The sequence below is a fragment of the Callorhinus ursinus genome, unplaced genomic scaffold, assembly GCF_003265705.2.
Source record: "Callorhinus ursinus isolate GAN/ISIS: 27379988/994484 unplaced genomic scaffold, GSC_fseal_2.0 scaffold18, whole genome shotgun sequence".
Lineage (NCBI taxonomy): Eukaryota > Metazoa > Chordata > Mammalia > Carnivora > Otariidae > Callorhinus > Callorhinus ursinus.
Window position 1 is genome coordinate 17,230,132 of NW_027397080.1, and position 20,218 is coordinate 17,250,349.

Genomic DNA, 20,218 nt, shown 5'->3' on the forward strand with positions numbered 1-20,218 from the left:
AGCCTGATGCGGGACTCGATCCCGGGACCCCAGGATCATGACCTGAGCCGAAGGCAGTCGCTTAACCGACTGAGCCACCCAGGCGCCCAAGGCCGACACTTCTGATCCTCCCTGCCTCACCCCAGCCAGGGCCCACTCCCCCTGGTCAGTGGCTACACTGGTTCCCAGACTGCTCCAAGGGTCACTGCCCAGCCCAAAGTCCACTACCAACCACTGTCATGCCCTTTGTGAGCCTGGGAATTCTAGACCTGGCCTTGGGCTCCCTTCTGAACCTCCCTGCGATCCATCTCTGGGGCCCTGCCTCCAGTCCCCCTCTCCTACCCTCCCTAGCTGCCTCCCTGGACTCCCTGCCCCTTCCCTCACACCTTTCTCCACCCCGAGAGGGTCTCCCTCAGACTCTCCAAGCATCGTGAAGCAACTCTGCCCAACTAACCTCAATATCAGGCATGTGAAGGCCCCTGCCACAAGCACACTGCACTCACCCCTTGCCTTCCTTCCATTCACCTTCAGCTATGGTACTTGGTGCTTGGCTTGGGGGGGAGGGGAAGGGTGAGATTAATCCCCAGAAGTCTTTTCTTCAAAACGGACCCTGTCTCTGCCATGAGGTAGGAGGGGCGAAGGAGGAGGCTAAGGACAGGCCTGTTTCTCTACCTTCAGACCAGGTGCTCCTCCCTCAGACACAACACTCCGGAGAACCAGGCTGTCTCCCTCAATCCTGTGCCTAGCCTGGGCTCTGCACGGGGAGGTGACCTTCACTCACCTTTCAGCGTTGCCTTCTTTAGTACCTTCATGGCATACAGGTGCCCACTATCAGGCCGGGTGACCTTCCGCACGAGGAAGACCTGAGAAGGCAATGGGGAAATGGCAGAGGAGAAGCTGGGGAGGGGGCCAAGCCTGTTAGCTCCCATTCTCCAGGTCCCAGGCTGACCTCTAACTTCTCTGAGCCCCAGGTTGACCTTTTGCCCTCCCTGGGTACCAAGGTGACCTCCTGTCCTCCCCTCAGACCCATCAACCCTTGCCCTCGGATCCTGAACCCCAAGGTGACCCTTCACCCCCACCTCTGACACGACCAGTGCTGCCCTCCCAGCTGTGGGCTCAGGACTCACTTTGCCAAAGGACCCCTGGCCCAGAACCTTGAGCAGCTCAAAATGGGATGGGTCGGCCTTCTCAGAGCCAGCCTTGACGTGGTGCGTGATGGAGATCTCCTTGAGGATGCCCTCATCCTGATGGAGGGATAGAGCTGATGAGCATGGTGGGGCCCATCCAGGCCAGCAGGGGACATGGTCCCCATCCAAGCCCACTCCCCCTGGAGACAGGGCCCTGCTGGCCACACCAGACAGCTATACTGATGGGGCCAGCCTCCTGGTTCATCAATCCCAAGAGGGGTTTAAGGGCCAGGGAGGGTCAAACTACCAAGGTGCCGAGTCAGGTGAGGCTCGGCTCCCACTGCTCCTACTCTTCTGGCCCGATGAGGCCCAGAGGGATGCCCAGGCCCGGTGCAGGTCCTGCCTGTGGGACTCCCCTCCCCCTGCTGCAAAGGTTTTGGTTTTGCCACAATAGGAAGTAGAGTTTGTTCTCATACCGGGGAGGCAGAGCCAGGCTTTTGTTCCTGGTCAGAGTGGATGATAGGATCCTTCTGGCCAAAAGGGCAGGGCTCAGATGCACATGGACCCAAGAGTCGGCAGAGACTACCCCCACCAACCCACTAAGTGCCAGTCTGGGGTGGACGGGAGCTAAGGCCAGAGACTCCATGATCCACCCTTTGAAACTTCCTTCATAGGAGTCTACTAAAAACCCCTTGCCAGGCCCTAGCTGTTCTGGGACCCTTCTGCCCTCCCTCCAATTGGCTGCTATTGCCCTGGAGCCCTGAAGCGCCTCCTCACTTCCCCAGGAAGCAAGTCTGGGCAGGGTCCAATTGTCCGGCAGGGTCAGGCTGGGGCCAGGAGAGCTGAGAGCCATCTGAGGCCAAGTTCGCTGCCCAGGCACCTGCTCCAAGGGCCACAGCCAGGCCAGGACCAGACATCTGGGCACACTCACCGAGTCCCGCCTGGGGCCAGAGCCAGGGCCAGGGGCAGGCAGAGAGGTCTGGCTGGTCCTGGGCCGCTGCTTCCTGGGCAGCCAGGGGAGCAGGGCCCAGAGCCGCAGGCGGGGCGGCTTGGGATCCTGCTCCATTCGCCCGGCAGGGCCGAGGCACCATGGCAGGAGCAGGCAGCGTCCGGGGCTGCCTCGGAGGTGGCCGGGCCCAAGGCGGATGTGCAGGGTGAGGGCGGGGGCTGGGCCCAGCTCAGGGCCGCCAATCACTCGGGGCCTGTGGTTTCCCAGCTCCAGGCCTACAATCTTACCACGTTCCCTTCCTCTCTTCCCCCACCCCCCATTGCCTGCGGGCTGCCCTCTGGCCCTTTCCCCCTTCATCCTCCCCGTGGGCCTGCAAAGGGAAAGCCCCATGCCAACGCAGCTGCTGAGGGGCAACAGGTACCCAACGGGCAAAGACAGGTGTCTAATGTGTACAGGTGGAAAAAGAGGGACACCCGACAGGCAGAGGCAGGCATCCACAGGTAAAGACAGATGAAGGTGGGCATCTATCAGGCAGAGGTGGGAGGGCACACAGGCCCAACAGGCAGGGATGGAGAGGGACACACATCCAGCAAGGGGACCTAGGAAGAACACACACCCAACAAGCAGAGACAGATGGGGACATGTACCCAACAAAGCAGAGGCAGGAGGGGACCCATACCTAACAGGCAGAAGTGCACGGGACATATATCCAACAGGCAGCGACAGAAGGGGACATGAACTCAACAGGCAGAGACAGATGGGGACCCAACAGGCAGAAGCAGATGGGGGCTGGCATCCAACAGGTGGAGACAGATGGGGACACACACTCAACAGGGAGAGACAGAAGGGGACACAACCCAACAGGCACCCAACATGTGACATGTACCCAACAAGTGAGGACTGGCACTCATCAGGTGGAGACAGAGACAAGAAGCCGAAAGAGAGGCAGGTGGGCCGCAGAAAGGGAAAGCCAGTCCGTGAGGCCCAAGGAAACTGACAGAGACCCGGATCTGACACACAGAAAGCCAGACCCAGGACTCAAGGGCAGAACTCCGGGTTCTTGCTGGCCTGCCAGGGGCTGGGGGAAGAGTTGAGGGGACATCACCTGCAAACACCCCGCATCTGGGGGAAGAGTCCGGTATTTGTGGCAGACACACCTCTGAGGTTTCATCCCTGCCAGGGCCTGCAGAGGGCCCATGACCAAGACAGTGGGCTGAGAGGAACATCGCCTGAATGCAATCTGATGGCTTTGACTCTGATCCAAATTTCCCAAATCTGTTATCCCCATTGCAGATACAGGGAACCAAGGCCCAGAGGCCAGTGACTCACCCAGGCTGAAAGTGGACCAGCGGCAGAGCCGGCTTACACTCAAATCCTTCCCCTAGTTACTGCCTGGCTTGGGGTCAGCAGGCCTCCAGTGCCAGGAAAGGGTGAGCAGGTAAGTCAGCCAGAGCCCTGCCCCGCCCCACCACCTCCCTCAATACTGGGGTCAGCACAGGGACTTCCCATTCTAGGTCTAGGACCTGACAGACACAGCCCTATCTTCAGGGGACCTGGAACAGCCACAAAAGCTGCAACCATCAGAAGCTGCAGGCTCTGCAGGCCCCTGAGTATAACCCTGGGCGGGACAGGCAGAAATCCTGGCTCAGAGAGGGGCTGAGGTGAGCCAAGGCCACACAGCAACCCTTGCCCACCCCCCGCCCTGAGGTTTGAGACTCCGCTCTCTGAGAACACTCCCTGGGGACAGAAGCAGTCACCCGGAAACCCCAGGGGACAGAGCCACTTCCCAAACCCATTCCTTGCCCAGGGCCATGGTGACAGATATTGCTGGAGGCAGACCAACCCTCTGCTCACCTTTCTGGGACAGGGGAGTGAGTCTCTCTCACCCCTGGGGAAATCTGCCGGGGTCTGCATGGTGGGACTCAAGCTGGTGGCCAAAGGGCCCCGTTACTCCTCTACTTCTGCTTTTTCAGCCTTCCCGGCCCAGAAGGCAGGGTCCCTGACCCCCTCCTTCTCACTTCCCCCTCTGCAGGGAGGAGGGACAGAAGATGGGTCAGGCTCCCCTGCCGAAGAGGGGACACTGTAGACCCCACACCCATCACTCCGCAGGGGGGCCCAGGGATACGCCCTCCTCATCTCCTCTGATCCTAAGGAGGGGAGACTAGAAGACAGACAAAAGTCACAAGATGACAAGGCGATGACACACTGGGCATCCCACCACCTGCCAACATCCCCTTGAGGGAATATGGGGCAGAAGTCAGCGAGGCCACGGTCTCTGAGTGCCCCAGGACAGAGTGCAGAAGCTCCTTCCCTGGAAAGTGACCTTCCTATGGCTGGGCCCACCCAAAATGGCAACCCACCGAGCCGGCCCCGCCTGGGATGGGCAAGGGAGCCAAAGGGCCTAGCAAGGACCTCACAGAAGTCTGAGAGGAGGAGAAGGTAGCGGTGGGGCAGGGGCTGACCAGGCCCAGCCCCCTTCCACGTGGCCTGGCCGCATCAGTCCTACCAGTACCCCCACAGGAACTGGCACGCCCACAAATACACACAGGCCGATGATCGGAAACCATTTCCACAGACATGTGGAAACACACGCCCCCACGTACACACGGACTTCCCCTTCCAGTCCTCAGAGGGCCTCCAACGACAGTCTGGTGAGGGCCTGCTGGCAGTTGTGAAAGGGACCTCCTTAGACTGCTCACTGCACCCAGCTCCTGCAAGCAGGGCTGTGGAGGCCGGGACAGCCCGGGGAGCCCCAAAGCTCTCCGTTCCGGACCCAGTGGGGCCCCCCACCAATCCTCAAATCCCAAAGCAAAGGAAGACCCTGGCTAGCAGGGTGCAGGAAGGGGCAACAGGAAGGAACCAGTCTCAGACCTGCCTTTGCTGGAGGGTCTATGCTGGGGCTGGGAGGCCTCTGGTGGCCGGAGTAGGGGAGGACAGACACCAGACCACACCTCTTGGTCCCTGCCCCATTCCCCACCATAGATACTTCCTCTTACTTACTTCCCCCCACAGGGCAGCTGGGAGAGAACCCCAGAGCCCCCCAGCCTGATCCCTGGTCCCTAGGGTCCTTCCACCAGCTGCAGCCCAAACCCAGCTGCCAATCCCCACGGTAACGGACACCAACAGCCCCTTCCCCAGTTGGCAGTATTTGCAGGGCCTCCCGGGCCTGCCCCTTCCGGTGGGACAGATCGCTCCTGATGGGGCAGGTGAGGAGAGGTCCCAGGCGTCCCTGCTGCACTAGGCCAGGACTGGGCTGTGAGTGACAACCAGAACTGTGCCCCTTATAAACGGAGCATGTATTGCACAAGGCCGTTCTTTCCTTCAACCTCTACTGGTGTGGCTTCTGCCAGGCCCTGTGTCTTAGCTTCGCGAGAGATCCTGTCATCCCATTCCAGAGACACGAAAACCAGACTCGGACAGAAAGTGACTTGCCCAAGGCCACATGGCTAGAAAGGGGGACAGCGAAGAGCAAAATCAAACAGTGTTTGCTTCCAAAGCCTACACTCAAGTGTTTCATTATTGCCCTCCACGCAAGTCCATTTCCCCTTTGGACATCCGTCACAGCTACCGGCCCCCTGCTCTACCCCCAAGGCCCGAGCCTGACACTAGGAGGCGCACATGTTAAGACTCAGGCCTTGTTCTCAGGCAGCTCCTGAAAATACATGATAACAAAACACAAGTGGCTACAAATCTACAATCGTGTATTATAAGTGCCCAGAGGCGGGAACTATCTGTCCAGGGTAAGGTCCCAAAAGACCTTCCAGAGAGGTTGCAGTCCAGCTAGAGCCTGAGGATGAACAGGAGTTGGCCAGGCAGAAAGGAGGAAGAGAAAGACGCTCTATGCAGAGACCTGCATGAAGAAGGGGCTGAGGCCAGGACGCAGGGTAGGAAGGTAAGAACCGCCCACTCACTAGCTGGGCGCTCCCAAGCAAATTTCCCTCCCTGTCTGAGCCTCAGTTTCCCCCTCTGTAAAACAGAGCTTACAACTAAATACTCTACCCTCGGAAGGCTGTTGCTACAAGTACAACAGGCCACAGAGACAACGGGATGTTGTAAGCAGGACTCCTCCCTGGACTGGGTGGGCAGTCTTACTGCTGCCGTCTCCTCTGGGCAGGCTGAGGGGACACAGCCCAGCCGCATGGTCCCGGGGCCTGGGAGGGCAGGCTAGCCTACCCCGGCCAGTCCAAGGGAAGTTCCCCCCAACACCTGAGGCTTCCAAGGCTCCCCGAAGTCCGCAGTCACATCCTGCTTGTGCTCCAGCCAGAGGAGCATGAGGGATCCGGGATGGATCAGGGTTTCATAAACAGGAAGAGAGGAGGAGAGGGGGGAGACGCCCAGCTCTCAAAATAGACCTGCAGGCACTTCAAAGGGGTCCAGCTCCGGAGATAGCCAGGGGAGGGGGCCGGGGGTGCGCGGTCCACCCTCATGGAGGGAGGGAGGGTGAGCAGAGCCCCAGTCCGCCTGAGGACCCCAGGCGTGCCGGGGTGCCAAAGGGATTCGGGAAGCTCTTGCCCTGGACTGCTATCTGTGCCACGGCTGCTAAAACCCAAATCCCCCTTTCGGCCTAAAATGAATAAAGTAAGCAAACATTAAACACCACACTTTGGGGGCACCCGGCGGGCTCAGTCGGTGGAGCAGGCGACTCTTGGTCTCGGGGGTAGTGAGTTCGAGCTCCCCACTGGGTGTACAGATGACTTAAAAATAAAATCTTTAAAAAAACCAACAAGAAAACAAAACACAGCAAACTTTGTGGGACTGTTTAATTTATACATATCACACTCCTCCTCCGGGTGGCCCTGAGGGGTGGACCCTGTTCTTCTATAGCAAAAGCCTCTAAACCTCAGAGCAGTACAGTACCCGCCCAAGTCCTACAGCAAATGAGAAAGGGGCAGGATCCTGAACTCAGAACGCCTGACTCCCAAGGGCCCCTCCCTGCCTCTTCTCCACCTGGAAGGCCCACTTCTCTCTGGAGCTGCCAAATCCTGCCTTCGGAGGCCCAGCCAAATGCCAGTTCTGCGGGGAAGGTGGCCTGCAGCCCTACTCCCCTGCCACACAGAGCCGTAACCATCCATCTGGCCCCTGCTCAGCCCCGAGCGCAGGTGCCCCTGGCTGGTTCCCCAGGACATTCTCCTCTTACCATCTCACCAGGAGAAATGTGGGCACCAGGAAAGGGGTACATTTCTCTGCCCGATATGGGGCCTGGTGCAGAATGGAGATTCTCTGTGCCCATAGTCATGCTCCCCGCCATCACAGCACCCACCACCACACAGCTTGCCTGTCTCCACCCGCTCCTCAAGCCTGAGAGCAACCTGAGGCTGGGGGTACTGACTTCATTTTAGGGCCCCCCAGCACTCCAGCATGGTGCACCGAACGTCTGTCTGATGAAGCAAAGGAGAAACTGGCCTGCTCCCAGCTCCTTCCACCACACAAAGTGATGAGGGCCTGACCACAGGCTGAGCGCCCCCTGGTGTGCCAAGCCCAGAAGTAGGCCCTGGAGATACTGTGAGGTTCTGGGGGCAACAGAAAAGATAGATGAGCAGGTGTCTAGAAATGGTGGAACCTAGGGTCACAGGGACTCAATACTCCCCCTCTTCAGCATGCAGTGTTCTCTGGGCTGGGAGAAGTATGGGCTCTGTGGTCAAGCAAGACCTGACTCCACTGCTCACCAGCTATGAGTGACTTTGGGCCTCCGTTTTCTCATCTATAAAATGGGGATAGTAACAATCTCTACATCAGGGGTGTTGTGAAAACTAAATGCAAAGCTCCTGGGGTGGTGCCAGGTATGGGTTAAGCTCTTTCTCTTCCTTAACGTGGCATTCAAGGCTTTCCTTGCCCATCCAGCTCCAGCCTTGTCTCCCTTCCCATCCCAGGGTCTTCTGCTCGAGAGCAGGGGTCATAGGCTTGAGATCAGATGTAGGTTACCCACCCGAGTAAGCACCTGCCCTCTCCCTACAAGCCCGTCTAGCTCCTGAGGTAGCTTACCACCTGCCCTCGCAAAGCTGCAAGCTCCTCTGCAACCCCCAGAACTTGAGCCCCAAGATCTGAACATCCTGGTTGTTCCTTGATTCGTTTTGTTACGAGGCACCTAGAGGCAGCTAGTTTATGGAAGGAGATTCTCCAGACCAGGGGCCCAGTCTCTGCCACTTGGTCTGGCCGCTGTTGCCCCGGTGGCCACAGTAACGTCAGAGGAGGGGTAGCAGCCTACTTACCTCACCTTGCCCTACCCCAGGCAACTCAGCTCCCTTATCTTAGGAGGCTGAGACAAGGCAAATATCAGGACCAGCCCCAGGTCTATTTTAAAGGTCAAGCTTATGGCAAGTCTGGTGCCCAGGCCGACCCAGGTCTAGAGGGTGTGGCCCCTGGAGGACACGGAAGTAGAGCGATACACTGGGGTACCCGCGCAGCTGGTACTGAAGTCACCATGCGCCAGGCAGTTACTACCTCATCTGTCCTTGCCACCACTCCTGTGACTCAGGTACCATCATCCCCAGTTTACAGATGAGGAAACTGAGACTCAAAAGCGAGAACACCTCTGGCCAAATAGTGAGGGTGGAGCCAGGACGTGAACACAGGTCCACCACCTACTGTCAGAACCCACGCTCCATCGTTCCTTGGCAGCTTCCGGAGCCCCCCGCGGCCAGCAGCTCTGGGGCCTGACAGCTCCTGAAAACTGGGTGTGCTCTTTCCCAACAGAGAGATGAAAAAGCCCAGGCCCAGAAGGAACAAGGGACCCACCCCAGGTCACACAACTGCCACCCAGCCCCTGGTGCTTTTGTCGACACACAAAACCAGCAACGGGGACTGATGGGCTAAAGGGAGGCGCCCAAGGGGAAGCAAAGACAGTAGCGGGGAGGGAAGCACCCAGGGCTGGGAGGTGGGAACCCAGAGAAACGGCCCGGGTGCCACATGCCGAGCACTGGGCCATGGATAGACTTGGGGGGCCACCAGGTACCCTCCCTTCATGTACCAGCACTACATACCCACAAGATTCTAGGCCCTCATCATGCCCAGCTGACCTGAGCCTCTCCCATCACCCCTTCGGCCCTTTCCTTACGGCCAGCCCAGCTGCCATTAGGAAATAAACCAAGGAAGTGGCCTGGGTGAGGAGGAGCCAGAGTTCTGGCCCGGATTCTGCTCCTGACATTCTCTGGGCCTCAGTCCCCTCGCCTGAGAAATAGGAAGGCTGAGGGGCACTTGGCTGGCTCAGCGGGTACAGTGTGAGACTCCTGATCTCAGGGATGTAAGTTCAAGCCCCACGCTGGGTGTGAGATTACTTAATAAGAGCTTTAGGGGTCGGGCGCCTGGGTGGCTCAGTTGGTTAACCGACTGCCTTCAGCTCAGGTCATGATCCTGGAGTCCCGGGATCGAGTCCCGCATCGGGCTCCCTGCTCAGCAGGGAGTCTGCTTCTCCCTCTGACCCTCTTCCCTCTCGCGCTATCTCTCATTCTCTCTCTCTCTCAAATAAATAAATAAAAAATCTTTAAAAAAAAAAAAAAGAGCTTTAGGGGCGCCTGGGTAGCTCAGTCAGTGAAGTGGCTGACTTTGGCTCCAGTTGTGATCTCAGGGTCCCGTGACTGAGCCCCACATCGGCGCGCACATCTCTCTCTCTCAAATAAGTAAATAAAATCTTTTAAAAATAAATAAATAAAACAAAATCTTAAAAAAGAAAGAAAGGAAGAAATAGGAAAGTTGGAGCAAGTGATCTCTGTGCACAGGGTCACCTCGAGGTTTCAGTGGGACCAGAGAGGGGGTGGGCCTCCCTCCTCCTCCACAACCATGCAAACGGTCCCCTGCTCAGGGTGCTTGCCTTGGTCCTCACCTTGGACGGCTGCAGTCCAGCTTCTTCCCCCGAGGCCTGTCCATTCTGGAAAAGAGAAGGGAGACTGGGGAATTTTACCAGAACTTACCAGGGTGGGAGAGTGCAAAAACAGACCCTAGCAGAACCCCCCCGCCCCCACCCCGTGGGGCTGCCCCTGGATAGCTAGGGAGGCCATGTAGGCGAGGGCCCCCTACCTCCGCTTTCACTGGGGGGCGCAGGCGTCAGGCCTCCCACAGCAGCCCCTTGCCAGCATGTCCCACCCTTCCCTCCCTGGCGCTCTCTGCCTAGCAAACGCCTCGTCTTTGAAGACTGAGCTCAAATGTCACCTCCTCCCAGGGAGAAGGAAAGGGCATGTGTGGCTCCCAGCTCTGCTGGAGACAAACTGTGACTCTGTGCCAAAGAACCAACTGCAAAGAGGCCTCAGTCTCCTGATCTGTAACATGGGACTAGTTACCCCACCTCCCAGAATTGCTTCAGGGATATAAGGAGACCCAGTCTGCGCAAGTGTCCAGCCTGGAACTGGTGGCTGCCCTGTCCTTGCCCCATTCTGGGGCTCCTCCCCTGCCCCTGCCGGGCAGAACCACGGCCACCACCCTGCGCCCCTGGCTTCCTTCCCTGTGCCCCTGGCCACACGGTAGGGACTATGTACACAGAGGGCTGCCCTTCCTAGTAGAGGAGGGGACAGAGATTAGGCCTTGGTGCTAACAGCTGCTCTCTTCCGAGCCCCTGCCACATGCCAGGCACGGGGCTCGGTGCCTCACACCTGTAGCACCATTAGATCCTCCTGACCTGGGAGGTAGGCCCTGTCCCCATTTGGCAGACGAAGAAACTGAGGTTCAGAGGAGCACAGTGATGGCGCACCTAAGGTCACACGACTGGTAAGTGAGGATTCAAAATCCGGTCTCTGACACCCAGGAGGTGCCCAAAAAAAGGTCTGCTCAAGAGCAGCCCACACCTCAGCACAGGAACAACCTGCAGAGAGGCGGCCACTGGGGCCCATTTCTAGGCAGTCCAGCTTCTTCCAGCCCCTGGACTTCGCCCTCAGGGGTATACCAACCCCAGCCCATCCCTTTCCTGCGTGATAGGAGGTGAGTAACCAGGCCTGGGGAAGCAAGGAAGGAGCTGTCCCCACCCCTCCTGGCACAGCAAGAGTGTGGTGAGGTAGCCGGAGGCTCCCACCGGTAGCGAGACCCAGCCTAGGGCAGGTCAGGACTTTGGAGCCAGGGGCTGGGTCCACAGGGCAGCTGGGGCTTTGCCTGGCAGAAGCAGGCACAGCTGTGCTCTGCCCATTACATAATCTCCCTGCCCCTGGAGCAGCTCCTCCCTGCTGCTCGTAGAACATCCTGCCCCCTGAGCCCCTTTAATGCCCCTAATCCTCCCCAGGGGCCGCTTTGTGCAGGCCCCTCCACACACACATGCACATACATTCTGTCATCTCTCAGCAACCTGGGGGAGGGCTGGGTTGATCAGGGCCGGGGAGTCAGGAGTAGGGGCCATGAGGCATTTATGTATTGAGTTCACCCAGCATTCTCAACTCTTGCTATAATTCCCGCAGACGGTCATAACGGCCTCCTTGCCTACCAGCCCCCCTCCCTGCCCTCCTCATTCCAAACCCCCATCCTTCCTCAAACTCAACTGTGATCCTTGCATTGAGCAATCAACTCTCTCACTCACGCGCTACTGATTGAGAACCTTCAATGGACCAGGCCCCAAACCCTGCCATGGCTTCCAGTGCCTGCAGAATAAAGTCCCAGCTCAGTCCCCAACTGCCCAACAGAGGTGAGTAAGTATGTGCGTTCTAGAACCTGACCTTCTGGGTTCAGATTCTGGCTTCTACCACTGCATGACCCTGAGGTTACTTCATTTCTCAGGGCTTCAGTTTCCTCATCTGTGAAATGGGAGATGAAAGTAATGTATCTCACTGGGTGGCTACGAGAAGCAAACAAAATAGCGCCTATGAATACCTAGCCCTAGCACATAACCAGTCCACAAACAATAGCCATTATTATTACTGGGTCTTATTCTTGAGCTTTAACCGAATGGCCTGGGACCCTGGGCAGACCAGCTTGTTCCATATCCCCAAGCATCTGTATGGTGGCTCCTTCTACCAAGAAAACCCTTCCTGCCTTGTCACTTTGGCAAAAGCCTGGCCTTCTTTCAGCACCCAGTGTCCTCTCCTCTGTTCACAAAGTCTCAAGTCCTTTCCTCCTTCCTCTGGGCCCCAATGGCACCGAGCAAACCACAGGTTACCTTAGGAAGAAGCCATGGCTTGTCCATCATCATTTCCCTAGCACCCAGCTCAGGGTCGGGCACACAGCTGGTCACATGAAAGCTCAGCTCAGCAGAGACAGCAAGAAGACCAGAGCAGTACTCCTATTTTTCAGACGAGGCTCAGAGTTAAGGGACTTACCTGAGGTCCCTCAGCCAGCAGGTGATGGACATGGGGCCATAACCCAAAATCACATGGCTGCAAGCCTAAATCCCCAGTGAGGGAGGGGAAGAGGCCTCGGATGCACCCAGAGGTGTGGGCTTACTGAGCAATATCTGGATGATTCAGGGGACCCCACAGGTCTTGTTTGGCTGCCTCCAGTCCCAGGGTCTCTGGCCTGGGTACCATCCTCATGAAACCCTTTGCCTGTAAGAGCTGATGCACGATGTTTCTAGAAGGGGATGGGCAGCCCTGGAGAAAGGACTGGGAGTGCAGAGACCACAGGTGAGCATCCCCCTTAGAGCCAAGGTCCTGGGAAGACAGGGTCCATGTGCCCCTCTGGCCTGACTACTGCACAGGCAGGTGGAAAGAACACAGTTCTGCAGCCACAAAGACAGAGCTGCTAATCCCAGCTCTGCCGGCCACTTGCTCTGCCCTTGGGTCTGTCACATCACTCCTCTGACCCTCGGTTTGCTCATCCGTGTCATGAGGCCAGGTCTGTCTTGTTCACAGCTGCACTGTTGCTTGGCATAGTACTTGTCGTATGATAAGTACTCAATAAATATTTGCTGAATGGATGAATAAATAAATGAATGAAAGGGGACAATGATGCTGACCTTGCAGAATCCCAAGTCAAAGACCTTGTCTAAAAAGTCTGGTACAGGAAGGGCCTTCTGGCCTCTGCCACTCTCCCCACTCTTCTTCAGAGAGCTAGGACAGCTGCCTAGGTCCCCCAGACCACTGTGCCCCCTCCCCAGAGGTGAGAGATGGATTCCAAAAGGCATTCTTCCTTCCTGCCCAAGCAGCTCTGTCTTGAGAAGCAGGGCTCAGGGCAGCGTCTGGAGAAGCCAGGCAGCAGATGGACAAAGACAGCCCATGCCCCACGAGCAGGAAGCAGCCCCAGGAGCTGGGGTCAGAGCCCAGCACTGGCAGCCCTGCACGCTGCTGGAGGCTGGGGGCCAGGTGCCAGGGCTGGCTGGTAACACCGGCCCTCTGAAAAGGCTGGACAGAGGCCCTGTGGGACAAGCAGACTCGGCCAACATCCGGAGCCTCTCCTGGAGTACCTTCCACCTGGGCCAGTTTGATCCCAGACCTTCCCCATCCTTGAGCCCTACCCTCCCCCCAACTTGTTGGAAGACAGTGGAAGATCTGGACTCCCATCCTGACTCTGACAGTAATTCATATGCCAGTTCTCCTCTCTGAGTTCAGCTGTTTCATCCGAAAATAGGGGTAATAATCCCTTTTTTTTTTTTTAAAAGAGGCTCCTCACCTAACATGGGGCTTGAACTCACAACCCTGAGATCAAGAGTCGCATGCTCTACTGGACTGAGCCAGCCAGGCACCCCAATAATCCCTACTTTGGGAAGCTGTTTCGAGAATTATTTTATTTTAAGGAGGTAACAGCGGTGAAGCAGGGCCGGGGGCACACAGTGAAGCTCTGTACATGGCAGGACTGGGCCCCTTGAGAAGGTTCCTGCTTCCAGCAGGGCCAGGGAAGGCCCAGGCAGAATCCTCACCCACACCAACACCTGGGCCAGGCCCTGCCTCCCAGCAGCCCATTTTCGGCAGCGTCATGAGGAGGGCAGAGCTGTCCAGGTCCCAGGCCTCTGCCAAATGCCCCCAGCAGCCCCTTGCCTGCCTCCTTCCCGGCCAGGAGCCTGTGACAGTGCCTGTACCTGCAGGTCAGGCCACTATATCGCTTACATATCACCTGGACTAAGAACAGCAAGGCCCTGTTCTCCAGTGAGAACGGCCCAACCGGCGCCCTGGCTGCCCCATGGCTCCTATTACCCAAACAATAACACCCAGTCGCCTGGCACATCCATGGAGTGGGGGAGGGGGAGAACAGGCAGCAGTGCCCAGGGCCCTGCACCTCTCAGGCCCAGGAAGCATTAAGCTAGGACCCAGCACTGGCCACTGGAGGAACAGAGGTGCAGAGAGGCTAAGGATCAGCTGAGGGTCACACACAGTTTCCAAGCTGAAGCTCTGAGAAATCACGATGTCCCCAGTCCTAGAAAATACACTAATCTTCTCCTTTCACGGAACTCAGATGCAGTTGTACTCAAAACTGAGTTGAGTTTCCTGTTCAAACCTGGTCCCCTGCCCCAGGATTCCCCAAAGGGAAGCAGGAAGTAGTACCCTGCACTGGGAATCAAGCTCCTGGGTGTCTGCCCTTCCTACGAGTATAACCCAAGGTAAGTCCCTGGGTTAAGTCCTTCCCAGCCTACCTTCCTCTAGGGAGGCCCAAGTCACAGGGGCATGCCAGGGCAAAGGAATCCACCTCTGAGCGCCCCCCCAACCAGGCCCTTATGCCCCAGGCCTCCCGGAGGGGGGGTACTGCAGAGGGCAGTGTTCCTCACCTCAGAGAGTGAGTCAGCGAGAGAGAACCTCCGAGAGTCGTGCAGGGCTTGTAAAAACCCCATGGCAGGGATCCCAGAGCAATTTACTCCAAATTGCACCTTAAGGTTGGTTACCTAATCCTGCCGCGCCCACCCTCCAATAGCCAGTGTCAGCTATGACCATCCCTTTAAAGGGGTAGCACACCCTGGATGCTGGGGACCTAGGGTCCTCACTCTAATCACAACCTGTGGCCCTGAGAGGCAGGGTACTTGGTGGGTACTTGGTGGCTGCCCCAGGTAAGAGAACGCAGAGGAGGGGAGCTAGGCAGGGGCTAGGGACCAAAGCCAGGAGAAAATCACCTTGGCTCCCGGGCTCACTGAGGTCTTCCCATCCTCCCAGTATACCCCCCACATCCCCTCTGGAAATGGAGTTTCATCTGCCTCCTTCCCAGCATGAGGCCAAGGGGAAAGTTTTCTTAATCTGCTGGTTCAGGGCCTTGACCTTGACCCTGGGGGTCAAAGGACACAGGAAGAGCTGGCCGTTCTGCATCCTAGGGCTTGGCACCACAGAATCTTCAGAGGAGGACCGGAGCTGCTTCTGGGAGAGGCTGGGTGACAGAGACCAAATGCCCCAGGGGCCCAGCCCTTCCTCTGGGAGGGCTCACAAGAAAGAAGGCAGGCACCAAGGTCCTCCCTGTCTCCAGGAATAAGCTTCACAAGGTCTAAGGGCTTTTCCCCACTGTCTTCTCCACAGCCTGGGGTGGGGGACACGGGTATCCTCTGGCCCTAGCTTTGGGGCAAAGAAAACCAAGAGTTTCAGCCCTAGACAGGTGGTATCACCCCATATTCCACAACTGCCAAGGGTCAAGAGGGGTAACCCTGCTAGGGTCAGCAGCGGAGAAGCGGGCAGCTCTCGGGGTAGGGTGCTGGGAGGCATCAAGGAGACGTGGGGTTCCCATGACCCTTGTCTCTTGTAGAATCCCAGACATCTGGCACCTCAGCCCTGCCCATCTGCGCTGATAAAGGAAGCTCCGACAGCTCCCGGTACAGGTCCTAGGTGTGTGGGGTGAGGGGGGCCAGATCTCAGGGCCCCGCGGGATCCCCTCTCCGGGCTAAGGGGGTTCTGGGCGCTTGGCGGAACTGTCCCTCGCGCGCACACACACACACCCGGGGCATGGGGGGTGGAGCCGAAGAAGGGCAAGAGATCGGAGTGCACTCGCGCCCTCGAGGGCGCCCGCCAGGCTGCAGCGCCGCCGCGAGCCGCCCCGCCCCCGTGGGGACCCAGGCTCGCCGGCCGCTGGCCCCCGTCCCCCGCCCCGCTCACTCACCTCCGGGTCCAGCGGCACCAGCTCCATGAGCGGCCAGGGCTCCTTGAGCTGGGCGAGCGGCATCGCGCCGCCGCCGGGCCGCCCGCGCTCCTCCGGCGGCCCGTGCCGCGCCGCCTCCCGGGTCCCGGGGTCGCCGGCTCTGCGCCCCCGCGCCCCCCCCTCCCACGCGAGACCCCCCGCGCTCGGGCTGGGCCGTCCACCGCCGCCGCCGCCGCCGCCGCCGCGGCACTCGCACTTCGGCTCCCTCCGTCACCCGGCGCCGCCGCGCCCATTGGCTACCTGCGCGAGGGGCGGGACCGCCGAAGCCCCGCCCCAGCCCCCGCGGCGCGGCTTTCCCGGAGTGGACCCCCGCCCCCGGCGCGCGGGAGGGCTGGCCCCGCCTCCGCCGCGAGCCCCTGGCGGGTGCTCTGCTCCGCTTGGAAGAGGCCTTCCCGGCTCCTCCCTCCCAAACCTGGTCGTCCCTGTGCGGACCACGCCGGGGTCGTCAATTTCCCCTCATCGGCTCCTGTGGAGTCACGCCCCAGATACTCCTTCTTCCTCCTGCGGGAGGGAAGCCCCAGTTCCCCTAGCCCGCCTCCCCCCGCCCCCAGGCAAGCACTCACACCGAATATTCCGGGCCTGACCCAGGCAGAAGCTTGAAAGGAACCTGGGCCCCACGCCCCTCGGGCCCTCACCTCCCGAGGCCGTAGAGATCCCCGGGGATCTTAGCGCCCCAGCTCCAGGTAGGTTCCTAGTCTTCCGTTGCCACCATCAGTACCTACAGCGCCCCCAGAGTGATTTCTTAATACACATTTTTTGGTAATCTGTCCTTGAGGGGGCCCCATTCAAGCCATGCCTCCCCAGAATCTCTCCAACTTAAGGCTCAGCCCTGGGTTGATTTATGTTTGTGCCCCCTCTGAGGAGAGCAGGGTCCAGACTCCCAGGGTTGAGGGACACAGGCTGCCCGCGGAGTAAAAGGCCAGGGAAAAGGGTTCCTCTTGGAGAGATTCAACTTCCATCTAAAGAGGAGTGAGGGGTCCAGGTGTGGTGAGATTTATTCACGGGTGGAGGAGTGGAGGGATGGGCTTGCAGTTTTCATGGGTGGGGAAGAATGGCCAGTTATTTGCAAAGCTGTTCTAAGGCAGGGGTATGGTTGGGGTGCCCGGGTGGCGCAGGGGGTTAAGCATGGGACTCGGTTTTGGCTCAGGTTGTGATCTCAGAGTTGTGACATTGAGCCCTGCCTAGGGTAAGACTCCCCCACCCCTCCTTATACCCCTCCCCACTCTCTATAATAAATAAATAAGTCTTAAGGCAGGGGGGATGGAGAGGATTGTTTATCCAAAACCTTCTGTGAACCAGCTCCATCAACCTGTGATTTCTTTGAATTCCCACCACCACCTAGTTTACAAATCATAAAACAGCCTCACAAGGATGAGATGATTTATCCAAGGTCACACAGCTGGTCAAGAACAGATTAGGATTTTTAAGAAATCAAAGTGTATGAGGATTTCTCCTAAATCTAGATGCTCCCCTTATTCCACGACTTTCCTAGGGTAGCAAGTGAATTGAATTTTCAGTGGAAAAGACTGGAATCCAACAAAAAATTTTTTAAAGATTTATTTATTTATTTACTTATTTATTTATGGGGGGGTAGGCAGAGGGAGAGAGACTCAAGCAGACTCACTGCTTTAGCTCAGAGCCCTACTCAGGGCTTGATCCCACAACCCTGAGATCATGACCTGAGCCAAACCAAGAGTATGATGCTTAACCCACTGAGCCACCCAGGCACCCCCCAACAAATTTTTTTTGAAGCAGGCTCTGTGCACAGCATGGGGCTCAAACTCACAACCCCAAAATCAAGACCTGTATGCTCTATGGACTGAGCCAGCCAGGTGCTCCAGAACCCAAAAAATCTTAGCTCTATTACCTCCTTAACATTGGAAAATTAACTCACTTTATATCTCTAAACCACAGTTTCTTTATCTGTGAAGAATTATAATCCAAATCTTTTAGGTGTATACTGAGCTCAATATTCATTTTATTTATTTTAATTTATTTATTTGAGAGAGAGTGTGAGCAGGGGGAGGGGCACAGGGAGAAGGAGAGAATCCCCAAGCAGACTCCTTGCTGAGCACAGAGCCCAATGCAGGGCTTGATCCCAGGACCCAGAGGACCATGACCAGAGCCGAAATCAAGAATCGGCCGTCAACCGACTGAGCCACCTGGGTGCCCCTACATTCATTTTAATTCAATAAACATTTATGCCTGTATATTACATGACAGGCCCTCTTCCTGAGCATATATTGTATACCGGGACTGCGTCTAGATCCTGAGGATAGAGCAATGAACAAAACCAAGCCCCTGCTCTCACGGAGTTTACGTTCAGTCTGGTGCGAATACATAGATAATTACAGCCAACGCACACCCAGTCCCTGCTGTGGACCAGCACTGTTCTAAGCACTTTGCCTGTATAAACCCATTTAATCCTCACAACATTATGAGGTAGGTGCTCTTATTATCTCCAGTGAACAGATGAGGAAACTGAGGACAGAGAAAGTAAGCATCCCATTTTCTGGGTCTTTCTGAGTTACACAGCTTGGAAAATGGTCGAGCTGAGAGACCACCCTGGCAATGTGGTCAGACTCTGTTCTCTTGTTCACTCACTCTCCACGACCCTGATGAGAAAGGGTGAGGTCTACACCAGAAGCAGCGCAGACCAGAGGGGGCAGCCGTTCTTAACATCCGTGTTAGTATCGGCCAGTTCAGTTGCCTGGAACCAGTTTGCAGTGTCCTGGCCCCTGTTTCTCAGGGCTAGCATTGTAATATGTGGACTTACTTGCACTAAAAAACTGTTGCTGTCTATCTGAAATTCAAATTTAACTGGGCATCCTGTATTTTGATTTGCTAAATCTAGTGATCCTACTTCAGATATAGAAGACATCGCACACAGGTGCCAAATATCTGACTGCAAGCTGCACTGAAGTGAGACCGGAAGAGACCCCAGAGCATTAGGGCAAAGGACTGGGTGAGGGAGATGGGGTAGATGGGCAGGAGTAGAGGAAGTACGGGGAAAGCAGGAGTAATTTTGTCTTCAGTCTGTCCCTTTCCTGGGGCCCCTGGCCCTCTTCCTTTCCCTTATAGGAAAAGGTTCCCTATCAAGTACATCATCTCCACTTAAGGACTGAGTAGTGATTGTGCTTTCCTATGAATAAGTTTCCCGTCCTATGTCCCCTCTCCCAAAGGTATTGGAAAGACAGTGGTGGGTCATGCTGGAAAAAGGAAGCCCAGAGGACACCCGGGCCCAGCCTGGGCAGCTTGGGCCGGTCAGCTTGCCTATCTAGGTTGTAATGACAGCCATCACTCAGCAGAGAGCTGTGGAGACCAAACCATCGCCTACACGGCAGTGACCCTGCTATAGGATCAGCTCACAATTTTCCCCATTTCCCTCTAGACTCCAGCCACACTGACTTTCCTTTGGTTCTCCTGCCAAGGGCCTTTGAACATGCTGTTCCTCGTACTTGAAACTGTCTTCCCTCTTCCTCAAACCAGCTTATCTCCACAATCACTTCCTCCAGGACATCTTCCTTTACCTCCCTGTTATACAAACTCATAGCAATGGATACTTCTCACGGTTGTACCTTTCCGTGTGTTTATGGGATTATTTGATTAACACCTGGCTCTTCAATTAGTAAGCTCTGAGAGGGTAGGGGTCACATCTTGGTTCTTCATTGTCTTCCTGACACCTGACATACTGCCTGGCACATAGTAGGTGCTCAAAGACGCTAAGTGATATTCCAGCATCATCTACGTATGAAATGGTAAATCCAGGACTCAGACCCGAGCAGTCTAATCCCATGCTCTGAAATGCTATACTCTGAGTAGTGGATAAATGTTAGCTAATAATAATAATAATAATAATGGGGTTAGAACAGGCTGTTCTGGGCGGTCACTTGAGGTGTTTGTTAAATGAATGACTCATGAACGGGCTTTGCTGGACACAAGTGAGGTTATTATTTTGTATTCTGTTGAAGAGATTTTTCTGGCATGGAGCAGGGGGGCTGAACTGACAGGGGCTGAGGGCTGGGTTTTGGGTCTCTCTAATGCAGCCTGGGCACATGCTTGCTGTAATGTTCAAGAGCACAGGGCATTGCCTCAGGGAGAGGGTCTGTCATTACTCTTTCTTAGCCTTTCAGTAGAGGAGGGTCTCCTGGCAGCAGGTGGAACACAATGAGAGGGATCATCATAATGGCAGTCCAGTTGTATTTCACAA

General features: G+C 56.7%; 1 protein-coding gene across 4 annotated transcripts in view; it reads right to left on the minus strand.

Moving 5' to 3' along the window:
- Window positions 1–16,105, minus strand: part of RPS6KA1 (ribosomal protein S6 kinase A1) — a 37,833-nt gene extending 21,728 nt beyond the window's left edge. The window contains exons 1-4 of one of the 4 annotated variants that reach the window (XM_025855670.2): window positions 15,970–16,105; window positions 9,875–9,919; window positions 1,107–1,223; window positions 761–842 (exon numbers count right to left, since the gene is read on the minus strand). In XM_025855670.2, the coding sequence (XP_025711455.1) occupies window positions 761–842; window positions 1,107–1,223; window positions 9,875–9,919; window positions 15,970–16,032 (307 nt within the window). In that variant the 5' untranslated portion in view covers window positions 16,033–16,105. Of the gene's footprint in view, window positions 1–760; window positions 843–1,106; window positions 1,224–2,037; window positions 2,342–3,384; window positions 3,474–3,909; window positions 4,058–9,874; window positions 9,920–15,969 lie in introns of those variants that run through there. The other 3 variants (XM_025855671.2, XM_025855672.2, XM_025855669.2) reach the window with 3 other exon arrangements.
- Between the last annotated feature and the right edge of the window lie 4,113 nt (window positions 16,106–20,218).